At 29.1% G+C, this 23,748-nt stretch overlaps 1 protein-coding gene across 9 annotated transcripts; it reads left to right on the forward strand.

Annotated features, from left to right (window-relative positions):
- Positions 1-484: 484 nt before the first annotated feature.
- LOC105207734 (cleavage and polyadenylation specificity factor subunit 6) lies at positions 485-18,864 on the forward strand. Of its 9 annotated transcripts, none has more exons than XM_039457033.1 (12): positions 505-609; positions 2,968-3,036; positions 3,702-3,926; positions 4,483-4,710; positions 4,846-5,325; positions 7,195-7,321; positions 7,605-7,718; positions 8,894-9,174; positions 9,919-10,216; positions 11,685-11,949; positions 14,692-14,772; positions 15,847-16,145. In XM_039457033.1, the coding sequence occupies exons 2-12, from the start codon at positions 3,034-3,036 to the stop codon at positions 16,013-16,015; spliced, it is 2,271 nt and encodes a 756-aa protein (XP_039312967.1). In that variant the 5' UTR covers positions 505-609; positions 2,968-3,033; the 3' UTR covers positions 16,016-16,145. The 9 variants fall into 9 exon arrangements, with proteins under 9 accessions (XP_039312970.1, XP_011175653.1, XP_039312968.1 ...); XM_039457032.1 differs by having other exon boundaries at positions 524-1,282; XM_039457031.1 differs by lacking the exon at positions 2,968-3,036 and adding an exon at positions 1,145-1,282 and having other exon boundaries at positions 592-609.
- Positions 18,865-23,748: the final 4,884 nt, after the last annotated feature.

A 23,748-nucleotide genomic window follows, 5' to 3' on the forward strand; every position in this document is an offset into this window, starting at 1 on the left:
TCCATTTTGTCTCCAGCAGATGCCTGGTGGAAAATGTTGAATAATATTTTTTGAAGAAATTTTTACAAAATTTTGTTAAATTTTATGTTAATTTTGCAATATTTTTATTTCATCAACAATTTAACAAAATGTTGTTAATTCGTTCAATATAAAGTATCTGCATTTTTTCGTTGCAATTTTAGTAAAATTTCCTTACTTTTTTTATCAAATTGCATATGATTTTTCCAGAGTTGACCAATCACAGTCAAATGTGTAGAATGGGCTTAACGATTGCATTGTAAACCCCGCATAACTGGCTGTCCATATTTACGCAGTCAAAGGAATTGACCAATCGCATTTGACGATTCGACCAATTGATTAATGCGATTGGTCAATTCACTGATTTTGTCCGAAATTTAGGACCAATTTCTAGTATCATGGTTTTTACTACGATTACGGCGCTCTTGTCGCTCGCTGTCCCGGTACTCCCGGTTACCCGCGACGCTTGGCGCCTTCTACCATACATCTATACATCGAGCGACTGTAGTTGTAGTACGCGTCGGTGTACGTAAAATGGCGGACGGTGACATTGATTTGTACGCCGACGATCTCGAGCAAGATTTCGCGCAGGTAACTCGCATTTCTCTTTGATAGCAATAAAACAACGAGACCGCGTTCTCTTTCTCCCCGTACAATCGACGAAAATAGAGGAACGAATCGTGTTTTGACATTCACACTCGACGAGGAAACCGCGACGCTCGCTGACGCGACGCGCCGCACCGTGCCGCATCGCGCCATATCGTATACCGCGCCGCGCCTCGTCGCGCTGCAATTGTGAGCGATTATCGTTCCGCGATTCAATTTCACATGTAACGAGACCGAGCCGCGGCCGAGTGTGTTGGCATTGTAGTGGCTGGGCGACCGTTGCTAACGATTGACTCGCGCCAACGATCTCTCGCCGAATATTACTGTGTGCCCCTGAACATTGCTCGCTGCTTCGAGCTCCGAGCCGGCTCGAACGGCTACTCTCAAAACGAACGACCAAGCGCCCGCGTGCGCGCGCGCGCGCGCGAACGAGCGAGCGAGTAAACCAACTAATTAGCAAGCACATACAAGACGAGCTTCACTCCAAGAGTGTTACTACGTCCTTCCTGTTGCCACGCAGTTGACCGATCGCCTGTCTAGCTAGTGCCTGCCTGCTGCCGTCGATCGCGCGCGCGCGCGTACCCGTTGTTCCCGGAGCCATAAGCGCTAAAACTAATACGGGTTCGCAACAGGAATCGACCGCAAAATGGTGCTAGCGGTAAGGCGAATATCGTGTAGTTAACTCTTCACTTTTTGTCCCCTTTTTTTCGCCCGCCCCCCTCCCCTCCAGCCTCTCTTCTTTTCCACCCCCTACCCTCCTCTGATTCTTATGATTTTCAACCCCTTTATGCGTACACATATCCTTTTGCATACAAATACACATGTACACGCACATATACATTGCGACGTATCGCACTGCATGTGTGATTATATTTTCTTTGCATTCTTTTTTTCTATATTGATTTTTATTTTATATTTTCTAATATTTTTCCCATTGCAAGAAAACGTAAAAGTTGTTTAAAATACCATGGCAGAAATTGAAACTGATGCAATTTTATATGTACAAATCAATTTTTTATTGTTATGAAACTGGATTTTATCAGAACTTGTGCAAGATAAGATTGTATATAACTTTCATTGATATCCAATGTAAAACAGCATATGAATTTGGAATTAAACCTTTAATTGTATTTGTTGAAAAAGTATTTTTTACATTTAGTTTAGCAATTAAATAAACATGCAGCTATATTTTGTAGAAGCAAGCACAAAGAATAATTAAAAATTGTATGTACACATAAATACAAATAGAATAATACTACCAATTATACTGCTGAGGAAAACAATTACTTAATTTACTCTTTTCTTCTTTTAAATAACTCATTTTTAACAAAACATATTTTCTTGATGATACTTTTAAAATATACTCCACAAGTTTTAAAAAAGCTCTTTAACATTAATTTAAAAAAAGAATTCATACTTTATCAAAGAATATTAATGTAAAATTTTATTGAAAAAATTAGAATAATTAAATCAAATTTTTGTTTTAATTTAATATTCCTAATTAAAGTGTCAAATTTAGGATTTAAATTATATTTTAAATAAATTTAAGATTTATGATGAATTTATTAGAAATTTGTTACATATGAATTTATGAAATACTTGAAACAAGTAACTTTTACTTAATTTATAGTATGTTGTTTTTGATATGTGGGGTTCAACACATTCCAACAAATTTTATTTGTCCCCAATTTATCTTTTTCTTTTTTAAATTGACCACTAAAATTTGTTCCTTTTTAATCTGTTCATCGACTGATAACAGTAAAATAATTCCTAAATATAACAAGTCTTTTACAAAATAAAGATAGTTTAATATATTCTAATTTAAATATTGATATCTAATATCTCAATTATATTGCGCTGAGAAAAAAGATGTTGACTAATTTTTTAACATGATTTAATTTCTTTATTTCAAGTATTGAATTTAAATATATAAATAAGTGATTACTTACAATTTACCTTTATTCTTTTAAATAACTATCTTATGATTTTTAATACTAATAATAATGATTATTTTCTGGATGACGGTCTTAAAATATACTCACTAAATTTTTGAACAATTATCATGTATTCAAAAAAAAGGAATTTGGAATTCTTTCAAAAAATATACAATTTTAGAAAAAAAAATTAAAATATTGAACAAGTTAAATTTGTTTTAACTGAATATATTCTTAATAGAAGTTTAAACTTATTAAAATTTACAATATATAGTTTTTTGTTTGTATAAATTTTTGCATATTTGTTGCATCAAAGTTCGAACTGAATTTGAATTGAAATTATAATGAGTTCAATCTCTGCTCTATCGTATCCTCACAAAAGATTTGTAAATCTGCATATCTGTTACAGTCGAAGTGTACGATTGGTTGATCGGTTGAACCACAAGGTGTGCAGGAAGTCGCGTGTAATAAGAAAATGGTACATTTAACGATTTCTTACATATTGATGTAATTTATTTTCATAAATTAGTTTGTGTACATTGATCTCTTACAGAAATGTCTTGAGTTCATGTTGCTATATTGAGCACTATTTTCAACTTCAAGATTTATTAAATCTGGTTATTTTTGACTTTGGATTACTCTGTTAGTGCTTCTATGGTTTTTGTTTTCTATTATACTTGATGCTCAAATAACAAATGGACTCAACACGTTTTTACATTTTGATGGTACGTTTCTTTTTTTTCTTTTTTTTTTTCAAAAAGATTCTCCAATAATTTAATTAAGCTTTTCTTCGGCAAACACAAGTTATACATAGTTTTAACAATGATAAAGAAATAGTATAGACTACAGTAATGGAATATTTGTCTGGCATTGTTACTCTCTGATCTAAATATTTTATAGAATTATTTTGCACTTTGACTGTAACATATTCAATACATATATATTTATTAAATTATAAAATTTTATCATTGCATTTATCAAGAGATTTGTAAATTAGTCTCATTTAAAATGTTATATACGATAAAAATTATTGTTAATGTCACTGTATCATCACGCGTTTCTTCCAACATAAATTAAATGTTTCCAATATTAATTAAATTGCACTCTTTTTACTATAAATTCTTGTTTATGTATCTGTTTCAGGATGAATTCGCTGGAGATGGTGTTGATCTTTACGATGACGTGATTGCCGCTCCAGCAGGTGGTAATGGCGGCGTCTCTTCTGGGAATACTACGGAAGGTGGTGGTGATACCACATCTCCGAATGAAGAAACTAATGGGAACGCGCCTTATCATCAACTCGGCAATAACATACAGCCGAATCAAATTGGTCGACGACACCAATTATATGTTGGTAACTTAACATGGGTATGTATGTGTACATTAATTTAAATCTAATATTTAAAAAAATGTATATAACGAATCAACTAACTTATTTTTTTTTTTTTTTTAATAAGTAATGCATAATGACAATGAGTTACTTGTTAAAAGTGACGATTTCAACTCTTGACGTTACCATTATCGTTTTAAAAAATTGTAACATCTTCACTAAATTGTTATTATAAAAAAAGGAAATATAACGGTAACTCATTATTTGCTAAAATACCCTGCCAAAATTATAGTAAAGTTCTTCGAAGTTTGTTTTGTTTTATGACTACCTGATTTTGAAGATGAATTGTAAGAAAAAATTCCATGTATACACTCCATGAAACAGAAGGGCTACATACACTATTCTTCAATTATAAATTAATGTTTTTTAAACTTTAATAAAATATAGTTTCTTCTGTCTTTTTATATTTACGTTTTGCAAAATGAACAAAGTTTTTACACACTTTTTTATGAGAAAATATTTCAATTTTATTGAAATATTTTTAATTATTCTCTTAGTTAAAAATGATCTAATAACAAGCAATAAATCTTTTAGTGGACAAGCGATCAAGATATAACAGATGCTGTTCAAAGCATCGGTGTGACTGATTTTGTGGAGGTAAAATTTTTCGAGAATCGTGCCAATGGTCAATCCAAAGGTTTTTGTGTGATATCCTTGGGCTCAGAGCAGAGTATGCGAATATGCATGGAGAGGCTGCCCAAAAAGGAACTGCATGGGCAGAATCCCGTAGTAACTTTTCCTACTAAGCAAGCTCTCAATCAAGTATGTATTGTTATGTGTTGTGATGTAAGAAGAAAAAATCAGTTTTGCAGCGTACACAAATAGTGCGCTACGAATACTCACAATAGCAGGCACACGTAAAACTTACACACAACAATCGTTTTTTTGTGTTTTTAGTTTGAGTCGCAGTGTAAGACGCGACCCGCTCCGGCTCCGCAACAAAGTCAGAGCCAACGTCCTCATAACCCACATCAACATCAGCCACCAATGCCACCTCATCAACAGCATCCCCAACACCCTCAACATCCACAACATTCACAACAAAATCACGGCCCTAGAATGATGATGGGTCCTCCACAGGGTGTAAGACCACAAAGAATGCCGCCACCTGGAATGGGTCCGCCAGGTCCCGGTGGACCAGGTCAGCAGGGTCCACCCCGTATGCACGGTCCGCCATTGGGTCCAGGTCCAGGACCACATCATCCATTACCTGGCCATCCTAATCAAGGCCCGCCACCTGGTTATCAACAAGGACCATGGAATGGACCGCGTCCAAATGGACCTCCAGGACCTCCTCGAGGACCCAGTGGACCTGGAGGTCCGCCTCAGCAAGGTCCACCTGGACCGGGTCCCGGCCAGCATAGACCTCCTGGAATGGTACGTATCATGAACACAGATTTTCATACGTTCCTTCTTTGGGCACAAATAATAAGGTTTTTTTTCAATTCTGTTTTCCAAAAGGCACAATGTACTTTTAACATGTATTACAGTGTATTTTTATTATTCACTTCTCATTGTCCTAGTGAAAATTTTTCTCTGAATTTTTCATACAATTTTTTTCGAATTTTTCATATTTTTAATTTTGAAAATTTTTGAAAAAATGTTAGAAAAATTTATAAAATTTATATACAAATTCTGATAAATTATATAGAAAATTTTGAGAAAAATTTTTATCAGAGAATCCCCTTGACCCTATGTTTAGCGCGCTAAACGCGATTAAACTTGAAATTTATTTATGACATATTATGGAAAGATATGTCTCTGACAAGAATTCAGTATTGCTGTATTTAATAATTGGGTTCTTTGTCTAATATTTTCACATTAATCCAATCAAAATTGTGATTGTGATTAATTTTTGGAGTGGTTATTACCAATTGTTTTTTATTTTATATCAGAGCAATGTTTTTGATTTGTATTTTAATACATTTTATCATAAACATTGTCAATAGATGTTGAAGATAAAAGATGAAAAATGAGTGAAATCATGTTCATAATACATTGTAACTCAATAAATGATTGTTACTAATTTTATTTCAACGTATCAAGTACCACGCCTGATTCGTATCACATTTACTTTTCTTTTGTTAAAAAAATATTGATCTAAAATATAAATTTTATTAATTTTTAAACAGACGATTAGGATACAATACTATCTCTATAAAGAAAATAGGTTTTAAAAATATGAAATAATGTAAAAATAAACAATATAAACTTGAATTTATTAAAATCTGTTTATGATTAATTACAAGAGGAAACTAACGATGGTTTTGCGGTATTTCAATAGTTTGCCTTAGGAATCATTATAATATTGTTCAAAAAATTTCTGCGATATTTTGTAACCTTAAATTATATAACTTTAAACGTGTTCTTTGATCTTAAACTGTGCAGAATCTGATTACTAACAAATATATTTAAAACATTTTTAATAATTATTTTGATAAAATAATTGTGAAGTTTGCAAGATAAATTTATAAAAAGAGATATAAGATATCGCTTTAGATCTGCACAGTTTTAACAAAAAAATAGTTCAATGCATGTCTACTACAATCATAGTACAGGCTTAAATATGTTTTGCACTTACATGTCTTACGCGTAAACAGAGTTGCACTAGAGACCTTTCAGAAGCCAGTTACCATGTGCCACAGGTAACCGATAACAAGGTTTTTTTTTCAATTCTGTTTTCCAAAACAAGTCCGTTTCATATTTAATTATTTTCATTATATTACTCGAATTCTTCAAAAACTTTAATTTTAAAATTTAAATCTTTTATGTAAATAACTGGCTATTTAGAAAATATAATAACTATTAAGAAATAATAGTTGCAACATTACGCAGAAAAATATTAAAATTTTAAATATATTAATTTTTCTAATTAATGCATTAAATATTATTACATAATATATGTTATTTAGTTATCTTCAATAAGTACACATATACATACAAATATAATAAAAATCATGAATAAAATATTGATATTGTGTTTTTAGAAAAATATCAATTTTGGATATTATAATGTTTATAATAAAACTATATAAACATGAACATGTATTAAATTTTTCAGCGATTATATTTTATTAATATACGAATTTTATAAAGAATACCAATTTTGCAAAATGTGCTAATGGTCAAATTTGTTCCTTTGTTCCCCAATTATAAAACTTTGGTTTTTTTAATGAAATTAGACAGTAATTAGTTATGTAATAATTATGATAGAATAAAATAGAAACTTTATTTGTCTTAATTCAGCAATTTCATGGTGGTCCGCCTGGACCACCCGGTCAGGGACCTCCACGTGGCCCACCTGGACATCCTGGTGGACCTCCAGGGGATCCCAGAGGAACACAACCTCGTCCCGAATGGAACCGACCGCCAGGTTCGTGCGCAGATCGATTGTTGATTCTGCTCTCTCGAAACCTTTGTTTTGTGAAATCTCATTTATAACAAAATCTTAAAGATTTATTATTCCTCTGAAACATCTTGTATGCTTTTGTACTTATGTTTTCTGCATGATTGCATAAATGATAGAAAAAAAAACAATGAAGAGAGTGGGAACTCGCAAACAGAGATGTATCAAAATAGTAGTAGTGCACTATGTCATTTTCAATTTGCTGATAGCAGCTTGGTATTACTGATGAGACTGTTCAATATGTGCATAGGAATGCATCATGGGCCTCAGGGACCACCAGGTTTCCCTCAACATCAACATATGCAAGGGCCGCAGCCTGGCCAAGGCCCACCACAGAGAGGACCTCCTCCAGGTTCTATGGGTGGTGAGAGACTTAGAATGCTTGTTCGATGTTACAAGTTTTATTAGTCAGTTGTTTATTATACCATGAGATGCATGATATTGAGGGAAATTGATCTGGCAGAAGCATTGAGGTGCAAGATGTTTCAAAGGATCATTTCATAATTTAAAATTATTGAAAATTGTATAATTATTTATTGAACTTGCTGATTTCTAAAGCATCACTGTATGTTTTATTGCACCATATTTATATATTGTATATTTTTTTAGTGAATTTTGTTAAATATCTTTGTTCATATTTTAATATATATATTAATCTAGGTGTTTACTATTAAGAAAACCTGTTTCAGAGAAATTGTCTCTTATCTTTGAAAATCATAGATTTTCATAGAATTTTATTGGTACTCACAGAAATTTTTCTGCAATCTTTCAGTGCTGTATGAATTGATATGATTCTAACCTTCATTTTTTAAAACAAATGTTATAGTGATGATTAATATATTATTAAAATATGGTTTATTATAATAAAGTAATATCATTATGAGCACGATTATACACTTTTTTTTGTACTTGTATAATATATTCTGCAATTGTTGCTTTATTGAATAATTTAAAATCAACCAATTGTTGCTCCACTTAACATGTAGATAAATACTTTTAATTTGTACAAATGTTACTATTACTTTATACTTTCAATACACAAAAAAAATTCAATTACACATAATTTTCAATCTAAAAATTATCTTTCTGATGTTTTTGACTGTTTGAGACAAATCTAGAAATATTACAGGTATCAAAGATAATCGTGCTTATAATGATATAACTTTATTATAATAATCCATATTTTAATAATATTAATATAACATGTGTTATAAAACATATAGGTTAGAATCGTAACAATCCAGCACTGAAAGATTGAAGAAGTATTGTATAAAAAGTATAGTAAAATAAATTTATTTTAAAGCTACATTAAAAAAAAAATCTTTTAATCTTACCTGAAATATTGAATAAAATTCCTGAAAAATCTAGGAATTCTCAGGATATTCTTTTACAAAATTCAAGTAAACACTGTTAATGAAATTTATATTAATAATCTACTTCAACATATAGTTTGACTTTAAAATGGGATTACTTCCATATGTTCCATTTATATTTGGCAAATAAAAAAATATTTAAAGTATTAATTGAGTGCATCGTTAGGTCCAGGCGGGCCACCTCCGGGACACGGTGGACCGCCGCAAGGTCCTCCTCAAGGTCCACCAGGTGGCCCGGCACCTCATGTCAATCCTGCATTCTTTCCACAAGGACCGCCTCATCAACATCCTGGGCAACATCCACCGGGACCTCCTGGTCCGCCTCATGGTCCGCCACATGGGCCGCCTCATGGTCCTCCTCATGGTCCTCCTCACGGTCCTCCTCATGGACAATCACATGGACCGCCACATGTACCGCCACATGGCTACGGACCACCAAGTGCACAAGTATTATTATTATGTCTAAATATTTTAACTGAAATATTTAATTGATTAATGGCTAATCTGTCTGTAATATAGATTCAATTTTAACTCTTTGTTGTACAAATTTTTTTGTTGAATATATTTTATTGAATTTTAGTTCATAGATGTTTTTGAGATCGCTGATTACAAATTTAAAGTCAGAAAAAATATGTAAAGTTTCACTAAAATCAGGCTTTAATATTTCTCTCTTGATGGTCATTTTGACCGTTGTATTGGATATGCCAAAATGTTCCAATTATGAGTGTAGATTTAAAATTAGTTTTAAAATTACATTACATTAATATAGAGACTTTCAAAACATGTTTATTATAATTTTTATTATAGCATGCATTTTTTATAAAAAAACATCGATTTTGACTGATATTTTGCTTATAACTTGTTAATACAAAGTAATTACATATTTATGTTTTTCATGTTTACAGATCTTAAGAACGGATCTTAAGAATGCAATCATATTGAATCTTACTATATATTACACAAACCAATTGCGAAGTATATAAAAATATATACATATATACATATAAACATTTATGTATGTACGTATAAATATTTATAAGCAAAAGATCAATTTGATGCTTATGTTACTAACGCTCTGTAAAAAGGTTTTGTGCAAGACAGACCAACTTTGTAGATATTTTTATTTGGAAAATATTTAGATATAAATAGATGTGTAATACAATTTTACTATATTGTTTTTGCATTGTACAGGCCCCTTACGGAGCACCCGGACCTGATCATCGCCCAGAAGGTCCACCGCCACTTACTGAGCAAGAATTCGAAGAGATAATGGGCCGTAATCGTACGGTTTCCTCGTCCGCGATTGCGCGAGCAGTGTCCGACGCCGCGGCAGGCGAATATGCAAGTGCCATAGAGACTCTGGTCACTGCCATCTCCCTGATAAAACAGTCTAAGGTAGCCGCAGATGACAGATGCAAGATCTTGATCAGTTCCCTCCAAGACACTTTACGCGGTGTTGAGACCAAGAGCTACGGGTCTGGACGAAGAGGTGAGTTGAATGTACCTGCATATGATGTGTCTCCTCATAATCAATACAATTTTGTTGAAAAGTGACAGAACCATGTACAGAAGAAAAAGAACATTCTTCTTTTGAGAAGATTTTCATTTTTGAAGTATTAAATATTGAAAAATAAGATTATACTTATAGTTAAATCTACGCCTATATTTAAACAGACATAACTTGCTTACATGAGAAAATTTTACATGATTCTAAGAAGATTTCAAGAAAAATACGTTCTTACTATTGAATAATAATTTTTATGAATTGAAAAAAATATTGGAAAATATCTTCAAAAATAAGAATTTTTGAAATGCTATTGTTATCAAAGCGTATTATATTATTATATTATCACATCAAATATTATCAAATTGTTATATTATCAATCATGTTGTGCTCTTATAATACTATCAATAATACTGTCAGTATGAACAAATATTGATATTATTTATCATGTGTGATTAATATTGATGGATTGAATATCTATTCTAAAATTCAGATTTCTTGATTCTGATCAGTATCATTGTGATAAAATGTAATACTAAGACTGTGTGAAGAGGATGTATCAGTATTTCTGTCAGTACAGTTCTGTATTTTATGTATTATGGATGGTGTAATCACAGAAATAACCTAAAGTTGTAAAAATATTGATGCTTATTGTCAGTATTGCTGATTCAATATTATAGTATTATTGATCATGTAAGGTCCTTATTATTATAACATTGAAATGAAAATATATTTTGTTGCAATTTAAATTTTATATTTTTTTAAAGAAAATTATATATAAACAAAATTATCATTGTTTTATACTTAAACAAAAATATAATTTTTTGTTTATATAAATATGAGACTATGAAACTATTGTTAAATAAAATCTTGATTTTAATTTAATACTAATGTTTTTTTGTGTGTTTTACACAGATAAAAGAACATTTTTGTTTTAAGAATATCTTTATTTTCGAAAAGTTAAATTTTAAAATAAAATTATATAATATTAAACCCAGACATGATTTGCTTACAAAGAAATTTTGTATAGTTTCATGAAAAAGAAATATTCTCATTATTTGATAATTTTGTGAGTTGAGACGAAAAAATATTGGATGGAAAATAATATCTTTAATTAAAAATTTTTTAATATTATAATCGCAACATTTATATTGCGTTCTTTATTATTATAATATTGAGAAATAAAAATACATTTTATTGAAATTTAAAATTCTTAAATTAGCGAGAGTCACAGAGAAACTCTTTAGATCGAAATTACGTCTAAGGAATGATATAATTTTATCCGTTTCCGTTTCTACTACTATTACTGTTACTATTAAATTATATATAAGCAAAATTATCATAAATAGAATATAATTTTCTACTTATATATGGTACAATGATTGTTAAATAAAATATATTTAATTAGTTTGAATTACTAATATTTTTTTTTGTGTAACAAATTTTCTTACAGAGCGTTCGCGTTCACGTGACAGAGAGCGTAGCCATCGAAGACGGCGCGAACGATCAAGGAGTCGAGACCGTGAATACCGTGAGCGTAGTAGAGACCGAGAGCGGGAACGTGACCGGGAACGTGATCGTGAGAGAGAAAGAGATCGCGATAGGGACAGGGAGCGCTATTACAGCGAACCATATCCAAGGGAACGTTCACGCAGTCGAGAAAGAGAACGTGAGCGTGAAAGAGATCGTGAATATAGAGAGCGAAGCAGAGAAGAAAGGTAAGCCAAATGATCTCACCAGACTACTCTTAATTGTGTCGCTGTTGTTTATTGCATAAAATTCGTCGTATAAAAGGAAAAATTTTATGGAGAGAAGCTCTTTAAGGATTTCGATTGTTAGAGAGAAAAAAAAATAAACCGTTTATATCAATACTAACAAAATATTATGTATTCTGTGAGAGATATCCGTCCTAGAAAAATACAATAGAAATAGGATATTATAAGCAACAAGAAATTAAAACGAGTTTCCATCTTGATATCCATATTTTTCTTCGCATGCGATACATAAAATTCATATTTAAATCGATAGATTTTCTTCCGTTGTTGAAGATACATCGCTAATGAAGTTCCATATTATCAGGGTATTTACAAGAAAAGTTAAAACCTGGAATTTTTAGGGAATTTATTTTAATTCTTGAAAATTACGGATTTTCATGGAACTTTATCGATACTCAGGGAAATTTTAGGAGAGAATTTTACTTTTAAATTAAAAATTTTTTTTTTTCTAATTATTTTTTTCCAATTCTTTTTTTCTTGATAATCAACGAGCAATAAATGTAGCATATATGTCCACACATACATTCTCTTGTGACTCGTGAATTTAAAAAAAGAAAAATATTAGTGACAATAAAAGACAAAACATTGTATTAAATTAGGGTATTTAATCATCTTTTGAATTCTGTATTTTCGATGAGATTCATGTTATTGTGGATAAATTGTTATATGCTCTATTTAGTTTATACTTATATTTCTTTTTAATATTTTTTCAAATTTAATATTGAAAACTCATTCTTTATTAAAGAATTCTTTAATCTTATCTTGAATAAAATTCCTTGAAAATCTAAAAATTTTCAAGAAATTTTTTTACAAAATTTAAGTAAACACCCTGATCATGCTTTTGTATCGTAATGAGACTCAAACATGAACGAATCTCGCGATTATCATTTTTGTCAATTATAAATATGGAACGCTCTGAAAAAGTAACAAAAAATAGAGATCAATATATCTATAAGCAAGGAAACATGTAACAATTTGCTTATCGATATTTTGATATACCAGAGTGAATATAACAGCGCACTTTTATTATCTCAGCCGTAACATTGTCTCATTTGTTGTCACTTCAGATCTTATCATACAGCCGTTTGAATTATTGCGCAATAATCATAAAAGAATTTAATGTTTATCTTATACCTACTTAATTTTAATGCAACGCGATATTTATAGCGATAGCTACAATTTATAAACCATTATGAGTAAAATTATCTTTGGACTTGCAAAATTATATTATATCGTCATTTTTTCTGGATAGAACATTCTGTGAATAATTTTTATGATTATGGTCGAGCATTTTTTAAATTATATATTAATATACATATAAGGTCTCATTATATTCCATGTATTTTTATGTAATATAGTTCCTAAATTTGACAAGATATATTGTATTATATATTGCACTAGATAACAAGAATTAGTATTTTTGTTTTTAATTAGTTGTGTTATTTATAAAGTATAAATTGCAGCATTATTGATCATCTACTATCAAAGTATACTGTGAAGTATAGGACGACATAAAGAGTATAAACTATTCATGAAAAAGTAAACGTTGAATTTTACTCAAGTGGAGCACTTATATTTCTATCCATTGTGTATTATTTTTATTATAAGAATAGCATCTTTATGGTGCTATATTTCAAGTATACTGAGACACGAAAGTTAAACATAATAAAGTAGATAATGATTTCTAGAAAAATATTTTACTGTAATATATAGGACAAAGGAAATTTATGTACTTTCTTAATTTGTTTATAATTCCACTTTCTTACGCGAATTCACGCTGTGTACAAAACGATTGTATTCTCTTTTTTTTAGTTTTTCTGACACATGCAGGTCAAATGTGACTTTTTTTATAAGCACGCGTGGAACAAGCCCAGACACACGATTGAGTGTAAGATTCACGTTGCACGCGGTCGCTTATGATTTTTTATTACAATTTAATTTTAAGAATTTTATTACTCTTGAATTTTAAGACTCTCTTGTGTGTCTATCACCTTTTACGCGGAATCTCATTATATCAATATTTTATAAGGATAGATCAGTGAACAGCGACAAAAGTGCTGAGTGCTGGATAAAATATAGTTTGCCAGCAAAATATGCAAAATGCGTAATAAAGTCAATTAAAACATTTTAGTAACAGATATCACTCTAATTCATGGTCCATACTCATACTGTTTTAAAATTTGTACTACAGCGTCATGGAAATATGAAACCCTGTAATCATGTACATGGACTATCGATCAAAATTACGATTATACGAGAAAAAGTAAAAGTGAATTGAAAGTATTTCAAAGCGTTATTTAATCTTTATGCAATTTATTACTTTTACGTTTTCTCATTTTGGTACATGGTACCAGGGTTAATGTTAAATCACAACGTTGTCCTAAATCATTGGTATTCAATTTAGATGTATAGTATATTAAATTCTTATTTTTATGAATTGCTACATTAATTGAATTGCAATTGTGATTCATACTCTCGGGCATCTTGTATCTGTAAGTGATTATGTAATTTATAAAATAGTGTAAGCTTCGCAAAATATGTCTCGTTGATATCGAAACGAACAACGATCCACGCGATCGTCTCTCTCTTAGAGTAATTTTTATTTTGCTTTTAATGAAATGTACTAAGCCTGGTTAATAGTATGTGCATAAATCGTCATAACAGAATATATCCATTTTCCATTAGTACAACACGTCAATCAGCCAGGCCAAGAGTAAAAGAAGAACCGCCAGAGACGGCACCCGTCTCGTCTTCCAAGGCGACTAGGTAATTAACTTTTTTTCATTACAGCGAATGCATGTAAATTTAAATAAGCGTTAAGTAAGTACGACGAAGTAACGATAGGGAACGTTACGCGTTCATTGCGTGGGTAACATAAATAAATTCATGCCCTCTTCTTCATTTCTCATTTCGGATATTGAAGAGAAAAAAAACGCGTATAGGATAATGAAATAAGAAAAGTTTTAATAAAATGATTAAGATAATTGAAAATAAAAGAAAATTGTTCTTCGATTAGATCTTCCATTGTTGGATTTTATATAAGGAAGAGAACAGGGAGAAGCATTATTTTTAAGAATTTATGTTGGTATTATATTGTTACTGTTGTGAAAATTCTCATATAACTGCATAGTCATGTCTCTGTACTTGTTGCGTGCCGATTTATTTATGTTTATGCGCTTTCATGCATAAGGTTTCAGTAAATAAAAACAGAATGAGAGAGACAAAGAGAGCGGTATACATTCATCGTTCCTTTGTATTCATTGATAATACTAGATTAATCTTTGTAACAGGGTTGTGCCGTGTGTTTTAAGATTACGTCTACATAAATCATATACCTATTGTTTACATGAGTTTTTTCACGTAAATAATACAATGTAAATTATCATAAATTGGATAATACAATATGCAAAAAAAAGTTATAATATTGTTAATACACCTGATTTTATTATAATATTAATCAAAATTATAATATTATATTCCACTTTTTAATTAATTAAATTAAAAATATTAATTATATTATTAATTAAATAAATTTATAAATTAAATAAATTATAATATCAATTATTAATACAATTTTTAATTTAATTAATTAAAAAGTGGAATATAATTTTCACTATTTCTGATGAAATGTGAGTCTTCGATATCCATAGATTATTACTTACTTAGATGACACGTGAAACATAATTTATATTTACATAGTTTACATTGTATATTTACGTAATATAAATTATTTTTCGTTTAAATATTCAACCCTGGTTCATAGTAAAGTGGACGCGTAAATATAACAAAGTATGCAAAGCAGCATTAAAGTAAGATAATTGGCTGACGTGACTTGTGTAGGTATTATGACGATCGCTACAGAGAACGCGAGAGAGAGCGAGATCGAGAGCGAGAATCGAGCCGAAGACCATCCGAGCGGGAACGGGAACCGGAACGGGAACGTGAACGGGAACGAGAGCGAGATCGTCGAGATGAACGGGGAGACTCCTCACATCGTTCAAGACATTAGAAAAAAGAAACAAGCACCGAAGACAATGCGAGCATGGAACACGTCTACGTGACATGAGATCGATGATGAAGCGGCAAATGCAACAACACACACTCACACATTGCGCGATCCTCGTTTCTTAATCCTTGAAGTAAAAGTATAGTGTGTCGCTTATAATGTGCGGATATAATTTGTTACATCCAAAGATTATTAATGATTATCAATGACACGCGCGGTATTAATGAGGAAACATTGTAGGATTACAATGGTAAAAGGGTAACTTCGAGAGTTGCTTGACGAATTGCTCTTAGGCTAATATAAAGATTTAGAAGTAGACTTTACGTAGGGAAAATTTTCTCTTAGAACTTACTTTCAGAGTAGTTGTAGGACAACATGATACTTGAAAAATTTTACTGTTATAATTTTAATAAAATTTAGTAAAGTTTCAATAAAACTTAAATTATTTTATATTATAAGAAAGATTATAAGAATTCTACCATAATTTTAGTAAAATTTTAATAAAATTTAACTAAATTATTTTATATTATAAAGAAGTTTATAAGAATTGTTTGTAAAATACTTCAGTTAAATTTATTAAAATTTTACTACTATGTAAATTATAGTAAAATGTTTATAATCTTCAATTTTAGTAAAATTTTAATAAAATTGTTTAATTTTATTGAAGTTTTATTAAAATTTTATTAAAATTATAAAAGTGAAATTCTTTGAGCACCATATTGTCCCATAATCATTATGATTTTAAGGGTAAATTCTAAGAGAAAATTCTCTCCCTGCACATAGAATTTTGAACGTGTCTTCTTTTGGGATAGCAGAGTTCAAGCTCAGTATAGAATTGATGAAAACTCTTTATTAATCGCGGAGTCCTTTTGTCTTACGTACAAATGTATTAATATGGTAGTGCACTACATGTATACACGTATACATATATCTATATAACTGTGTTATGATTAAGGAAGTATTCATTTAGTCCGAAGTTAGTGGGTTTGTAAACGAATGGTTATCGCGTATGAGTGTCGAGGGAGGGTAAGAAAGAAAGAAAAAAAGAAAGACATCTTGATTCGAATTCGTCCAAGATTATGATTCGCAGTGACAAGAAATGGAGAAGGGAAGCAGCAAGATACGTCGCGAGCAAGAGAATACGTTCAGCTAGAGAAGGAAAAATGAAGATATCTACGTGAGAAAACCATCAGCCTTCTGCACGGACGAGATTCAAGATTGTATCTTAACGTAATACATATATACGCTTTCAAAAAATATAAATGCCAAACATGTCTTTACTTTATTCATCTGTACACACAAATTCCTGATAACAAAAAAAATAGCTATATTTTTGTTTCGACGTTCTTGAGTTCACAAGTTTTTCGAAAAGCTGAATCGTTAAATGTGTGTTGTGTTCGTGCGCGCGCGCATGTATGTGTGTGTGTATGCGTGCGTGTATGTTTGTGTATGTATGTATGTATATTAATTCTCTGATGCGTATCATTTGTGTGAGGCTCGAAAAATTTATTTAATATCGTAAGAAGGCTGTACACGCATCCGAGGATTAATGGCAAAAAAATATTTCATTATTAAGGTAAACATTTGAATTCTGTACGATTCGCTTTTCGAAGGAACGCAAGTATTGAGAATGGAATATGTTTTAAGAAGAAATTAGGAATTAATGTGCTGATATATATGTTTATGAGCTTTGCACAGATTATTACTGCATGTATTTTCTCTAAAAATCTGCAGTATAATCTATTATTGTTAAGTTTCATGAAGCATATTATGAAGATAATATTTTATATTGATAATAAAATAATAATGTCTTCATAATATCGTTTTAATATCAAAAATTTACTTTAATTTTATTACAGAGAATATCTCATCTCGTGAAACATTTATATAACACAATTATTCCTATGCAAAATTAACAAACTTCTGATCTTTTGTGTTGTAAATTGTAAAACTAAGTTAAAGAAGTGCATAAGAAAGTGCTTTGATTATAATCAGACTTCGATGTATTATAACAAAGTATAAAATCAATGATTATTATATCATTGATATAGAAGTAATATTAAGAAAATCAAAAGCTAGTATACTCGATATTGATCATCAAATTGTTTACTTGATATTATATAAATGCAGCGGCGATCTATGTATCATAAAGTCGACATATCGAAAACAATACACAATAAATTGTGTATTTATTTTTATTTTTATAAATAAGTAATGTAAACAATTTGATTATAAGTACAATTTTATTGAGTTTATTCTTGCAATACATGAATATTTTTCATAATAATCTTGAAAGAAATTAAAATTTTCAGCAAAATAGCTTTGAATTGCAAAATATTCATTATATACATTTAATTTTTAAAAATATATCAATATATTCGTAAATTTATTAAAGAAATAAAATTTCGTTAATTGACGTAACATCTTTTTTCTAGAAGAAAAAAAAGTAGGAAAAAAAAACAATTTTTAACGAAGTATATCTTTTATATATAATTTAATTTGAGATATTTGTGCGAGATACAAATGCTTTTTTATTTATGTAAGTTTACATTAATGCTTTTCGAAAATGATAGTTCTATAGTTTTACGTTCAACTAGCTGTAATGTAATTTTACAGAAGAATGAAATTTTATCTATCTTTTTTTCTCTTTTTTAGGAATGGAAGAAATGAATCTTAAGAAAGATATATGCGTTAAAGAGACGCGTATATTTTCAACAGCAGAATGTTCCTGCCTTCTCTATATTATAAATTAAGAAAAATCATGAATTATTTCCATGTAATCTTAAATAATCCAATAACTCTGTTTAAATTTCTTATTAATTGATATATAGTTAAAGGTGATATGCATTTAACATTACAATCTACTACCCATCGATGCTTAAAAGGATTTTTCCTTTTTTAAGACAGATGATTTCTGCATGGTTTATATGCATCCAAATGTTTTAATTTTATTTATATTAGAAAACTTCATTCAAGGAACGAATTTTTTAACCATTATATATATATATATATATACACACATATATATATATATATATACATATATATATATACATGTAAAACGCTTTTAATGTTTATGTGTGTGTGTGTGCGCACACGTGCGTGCACGCACGCACATACACGGACACACATACCTATGCATTAAACGCATACCAAAAGAAATGTTAAAAATGCGTTTAATGCATTGTGTGATACATATATGTATATAATAACGATATATATCATATAATTCAATTAAACGCATTTTTACCATTTTTTTCGTAAATATAAGATTTTAAGAAAATATTGAGACAAATTGCACATTTAACATTAATTAAACAGTTCAAAATTGTAAATTTCTTTTTAAATTGTGAAAATAACTTTTAAATACTATTATTTGCGCTTTATCAAATTTCGACTTTATCAAATAAGAATTGTAGAAATTTTTTTTTAAATTTTTAGAAATGCTATGTAAGTGCAACTGTATATAACGTATAATTATTCGTGTGTTTGTATAATATTACACAGTACTATCTGGTTATTTAAGACTTCTGACTTCTCAGCCGAGAACTCCGCGTTGAAGGTAGCAATGTAATATCCCAGAAAAAATTAGAACTAGTAGAAATATGACAGGTTGATGATGAAATTTTGTGCACTTGTCATTTTATTATTATGTATTTTATTGTCAAATTGTAACTTGTTTCTTAGTTAACAAATTCGTAAAAATGGGCCACAAGTAAAGTTATCTTTGAATTTTATACATAAAAGTACATTTTTTACTTCTTTCAACAGTTATTCGTGTGTTTTCCTGTCCGAATAGACTTCATTTTATGTACTTTTTATGATTATTTACTGACTGTTAGGGGGAAAAAAAGAGGCCCATTTTTCCAAGTGTTTTAAAGCGATCTTATTATTCTGTTTCATCCAAATTCTCTTTATTTATAAATGCCATGGATGAAACTTTTACGTGTTATTTCTCGCTTATAACGTCACAATTTCAATATAGTCGCGCGAGGCGTCAGGAGTCTTAAGTGTTACTAAAGCAAAATACTGCTTGCTATTTTTTTTTGCTAAATCATTCAAGAATAACATATTACGATGAATGAATATTCAATTTTAATGTGCGATATTCCTTTAATGAAATTCTATTGCATTTAAATTCATTCAAGAAACAGTATTTATTAAGAAAAGTACGAAACAGTTCTCATATGCAATGCCAATACTGCAAATATTTCAATAATATACTACTACTGCAAGGAAGTATCACATAATTATGTGATATAACATGTTTTACACATATATTGAAATATCTTTTGAAACCGTGCACAATATATTCATACAATAGAATTGTTCCGTTTTAGGAGATTAAGGAAACAGTATGTTGCCATGAAAGTAGTTCTACAAATTTGTATATTAAGGATGTATTACATATAATTTCAAAATTATGAAAAAATTACAGATTTTATATTGCATTTGAAAGTAATACAAAAAATTCAACAACAATTTTCCGTCTGGATAAAAAATTGTTTTAATAAGTATAAACGTGCTCTGGTGGAAATATAAAGAAAAATTATGAATTTTTTTATGAGTTTTTTAGGTAATTTAAATGATTTATGTAAAGTTTTATTGCGAAGCAGTAATTATTTGTTTGTAAAAGTGAATGAATAAATAAATGGATTGGGACTTTATAAAGTACTTATATAAAAAAAATTCATATATTTTTATTTTTTACTTTTGACATTTCTTGCTATAAATAATGTATTTGTTTATTTACGGAATAACTAAGTTCAGAATCACAATAAAACTTTGCATAAATGAATACTTAAAATCACTTATTAAAAAATTGGAATTTTTCTCATTTCTTAAAATTTAATTTTTTATAACAAATAAAATAAATAAGTTATACAAATGTGTTAAGTAAAAATACAATGTTATTAACGCAACTCATGTATCTAGTATAGTTTAATTAAATTTTAAAATGTAAATATTAACACGTTCTAATTTCAATTTAATTTGCAGGGACTGTATGTATGTAAATGTGATACATCTTTAAATTGATAAAATTGTATCTATTATTGATAGTTTCACGTATTAATTAAAATTCTATTGTCGATGTTTTGTGCACGGTTTTGTGCGATCGCAAGTACAATCGTCTACATATAATTTGTTCCTACGTATATATTTATTTGTTTTTATTCTCTAACCTTATTTGCTAAGTGCATCTTTTATCTCGAGAGAAAGGGAGCCGTTGTCCAACGGATTCCGAAAAACCGCGATCATTCCGTCGGCGTATTATAAGTCATCCATTGCGATTATTTGTCAGATCTTTGATTTTCATATAGCATTTTGTTTGCGCAATAGAATAGAACGACACAAATAAAAATTTGCCTGGGAGAAATGTATATGGACGTAAAATGGGTAAGTGCAACCAATCGAATGGAACTCTACATTTAATCATATTTAATTTTAAGTATTTTTGTGTACAAATATGAAAGGATGCATTTTTCTCGTAAAAAGAATAAATATTTCCATTTACTATTTAACTTTATGATGCCCTCTTGGAAAAAGGACAAGAGGGCATATATATGTATATACATACACATTTGTAAACGATTTTATGTACAAATGTAACTTCATCTTTTGGAAACTAACATATTAATATGTTATCTACTGTGCCTGTGTTTCTACCAAAATTATCTTTTTATTTTTTATTCGTAATCTGTATACATAATTTAATTATTATATACAGATAATATTAAAATAATTTGATGTGTTTTTCAAGGTATTAGAACAAATTGCACAGTGGAGATCAATGTAAAGACATCTATACGAAGTGCTTCCTCTTTATAAAATTCGAACTTGTAACTATCTATTAGCAAAATCATTATTAGGAGAAGATATATCGATAGTATTATTAACTTTCAGAAGATCTGTAATTCACATCATATTTTAGGATAATATTTTATTTATAATAATTTCTTAATGTCGTGCATTTTGAAATCCATATTTTTTGGTTTCTCAAGTATTTTTCGTATATTTTATATAAAATAAATTTATAATTAATGTATTTATATATAAAACAATATTAATACATAAAATTAATTATAATATTGATGAAATTATAAATAAAATTTTATCCTAAATTCTGATACAAAGTATTATACTGTTTTTCTGAAATAAGCTTTACGAAATGTTTAACGTATACATTTTCTCCATCATCAATACTCGAAGCATTTTATTTTAAAAAGTATACTTTATTTTTAAAAATGCAAGGTTTACTAAATTATTTCTGATATTTCTAAAATGTTAAACATGTTAAGCGTTGCGATTTCAATTTGCAAAAGTGGAAGCATAAAACTTTACAACTCTATCTAAAAGAAAATTTTCTGCTTCCCCACAAATTGTTATTAGAAATTTTATTAGAAATTTGAAGATGCATACACTACGAATATTTTGCGATTTCTTAACGAAATATCTTTTCCGTGATAAACATTCGTATAATGCAATTTTTGCAAGTTACGGCTTTCAAAGAGAAAATGAAACATCTATGAATAACTTAGTAACTTAATAATTACAATTGTAATTTATATTTTGCTCAAAAAGTTATAATGCTCAAATCGAGTTAATTAAAAATTAGATACATATGTATATGAATATATTGGTAGGAATTTTTTAAATATTTAATATCTGTATTTGCTCTAACATTTTTATACTTTTTTTAATAAGTATATACAAAAATATTTTGTAGGTGAATTATGTAAAAAAAAAAATCGAGTATAACAAAGATTTATCTCTAGTCACACCATGATAGAAAATCACAAAGTTTTGTACATTTTTTGCCATTTGAACTGTGATACTGATATACACTCATGCAAAAATCTATTAAAATATTTTTCTAAACTTAATTTCATTTAATATTTAATAAGCTTTTGTGCTGCTTTTATTTTAATAAATAATGTTTGGTGCTATTGCATTGCGGAGCACAACGTGTTTGTAGAGATAGAAATCGTCCGATTTATGTAAACAAATTTTATATGAATTTATTTATTCTTAAGGATACATCGATATTTAAGTATCTATATAGAGATCTTGCTATAAATATCAGACCTGATGGTATGTGAAAATATATATTATCGCTTAAAAGTTTCAGCACGCTTGAAATTTTCTCGCATTTCACAAAAAATCTAAAAAAAGTTTTTAAACATTTTGAAAAAATTTAATAAAAATTGTAGTAATATTTTTATTTTTTTTCCCATAAACTCTTAGTTTTTAAAGTTAACATTTTATAAAAAATGAATTTTTAGTTCGTAAGAAGTTCGATATCATTGCGAGAAATTGTCGCATCAATTTTTATAAGAAAGCATTGCAATAACTAAAGACCCTAATTTAAAATAATTTTTTCTTAATTTTTGTTTCATAATGTTTATCAAGTTACAGCATTAAAAAATTAAAACGTAAAAAATTGAAAAAAAATATTAAGTTTAAATTTTATGCGCTTTAGAAACGAAAAATTCATAGTTTTATCATTCTATTATAAAATGCATTTTTAAAAACTAAACAATTTCTTCTTATCGAAATACTTTTCACGAGATGCGAAAAAATTTCAAATATACCGAAATTTTTGAGTGGTGATATATATGCAATGTACGTTACAATAATGTCATCATATACATTATGTTCACGATAGAAAAATTTTGATGACGATTCTTGACGTTTCATTAAATTTGATAAAATTTCAATGAGTGCAATAAAGTTTT

This window comes from Solenopsis invicta, chromosome 14, assembly GCF_016802725.1.
Source record: "Solenopsis invicta isolate M01_SB chromosome 14, UNIL_Sinv_3.0, whole genome shotgun sequence".
Taxonomy (NCBI): Eukaryota; Metazoa; Arthropoda; class Insecta; order Hymenoptera; family Formicidae; genus Solenopsis; species Solenopsis invicta.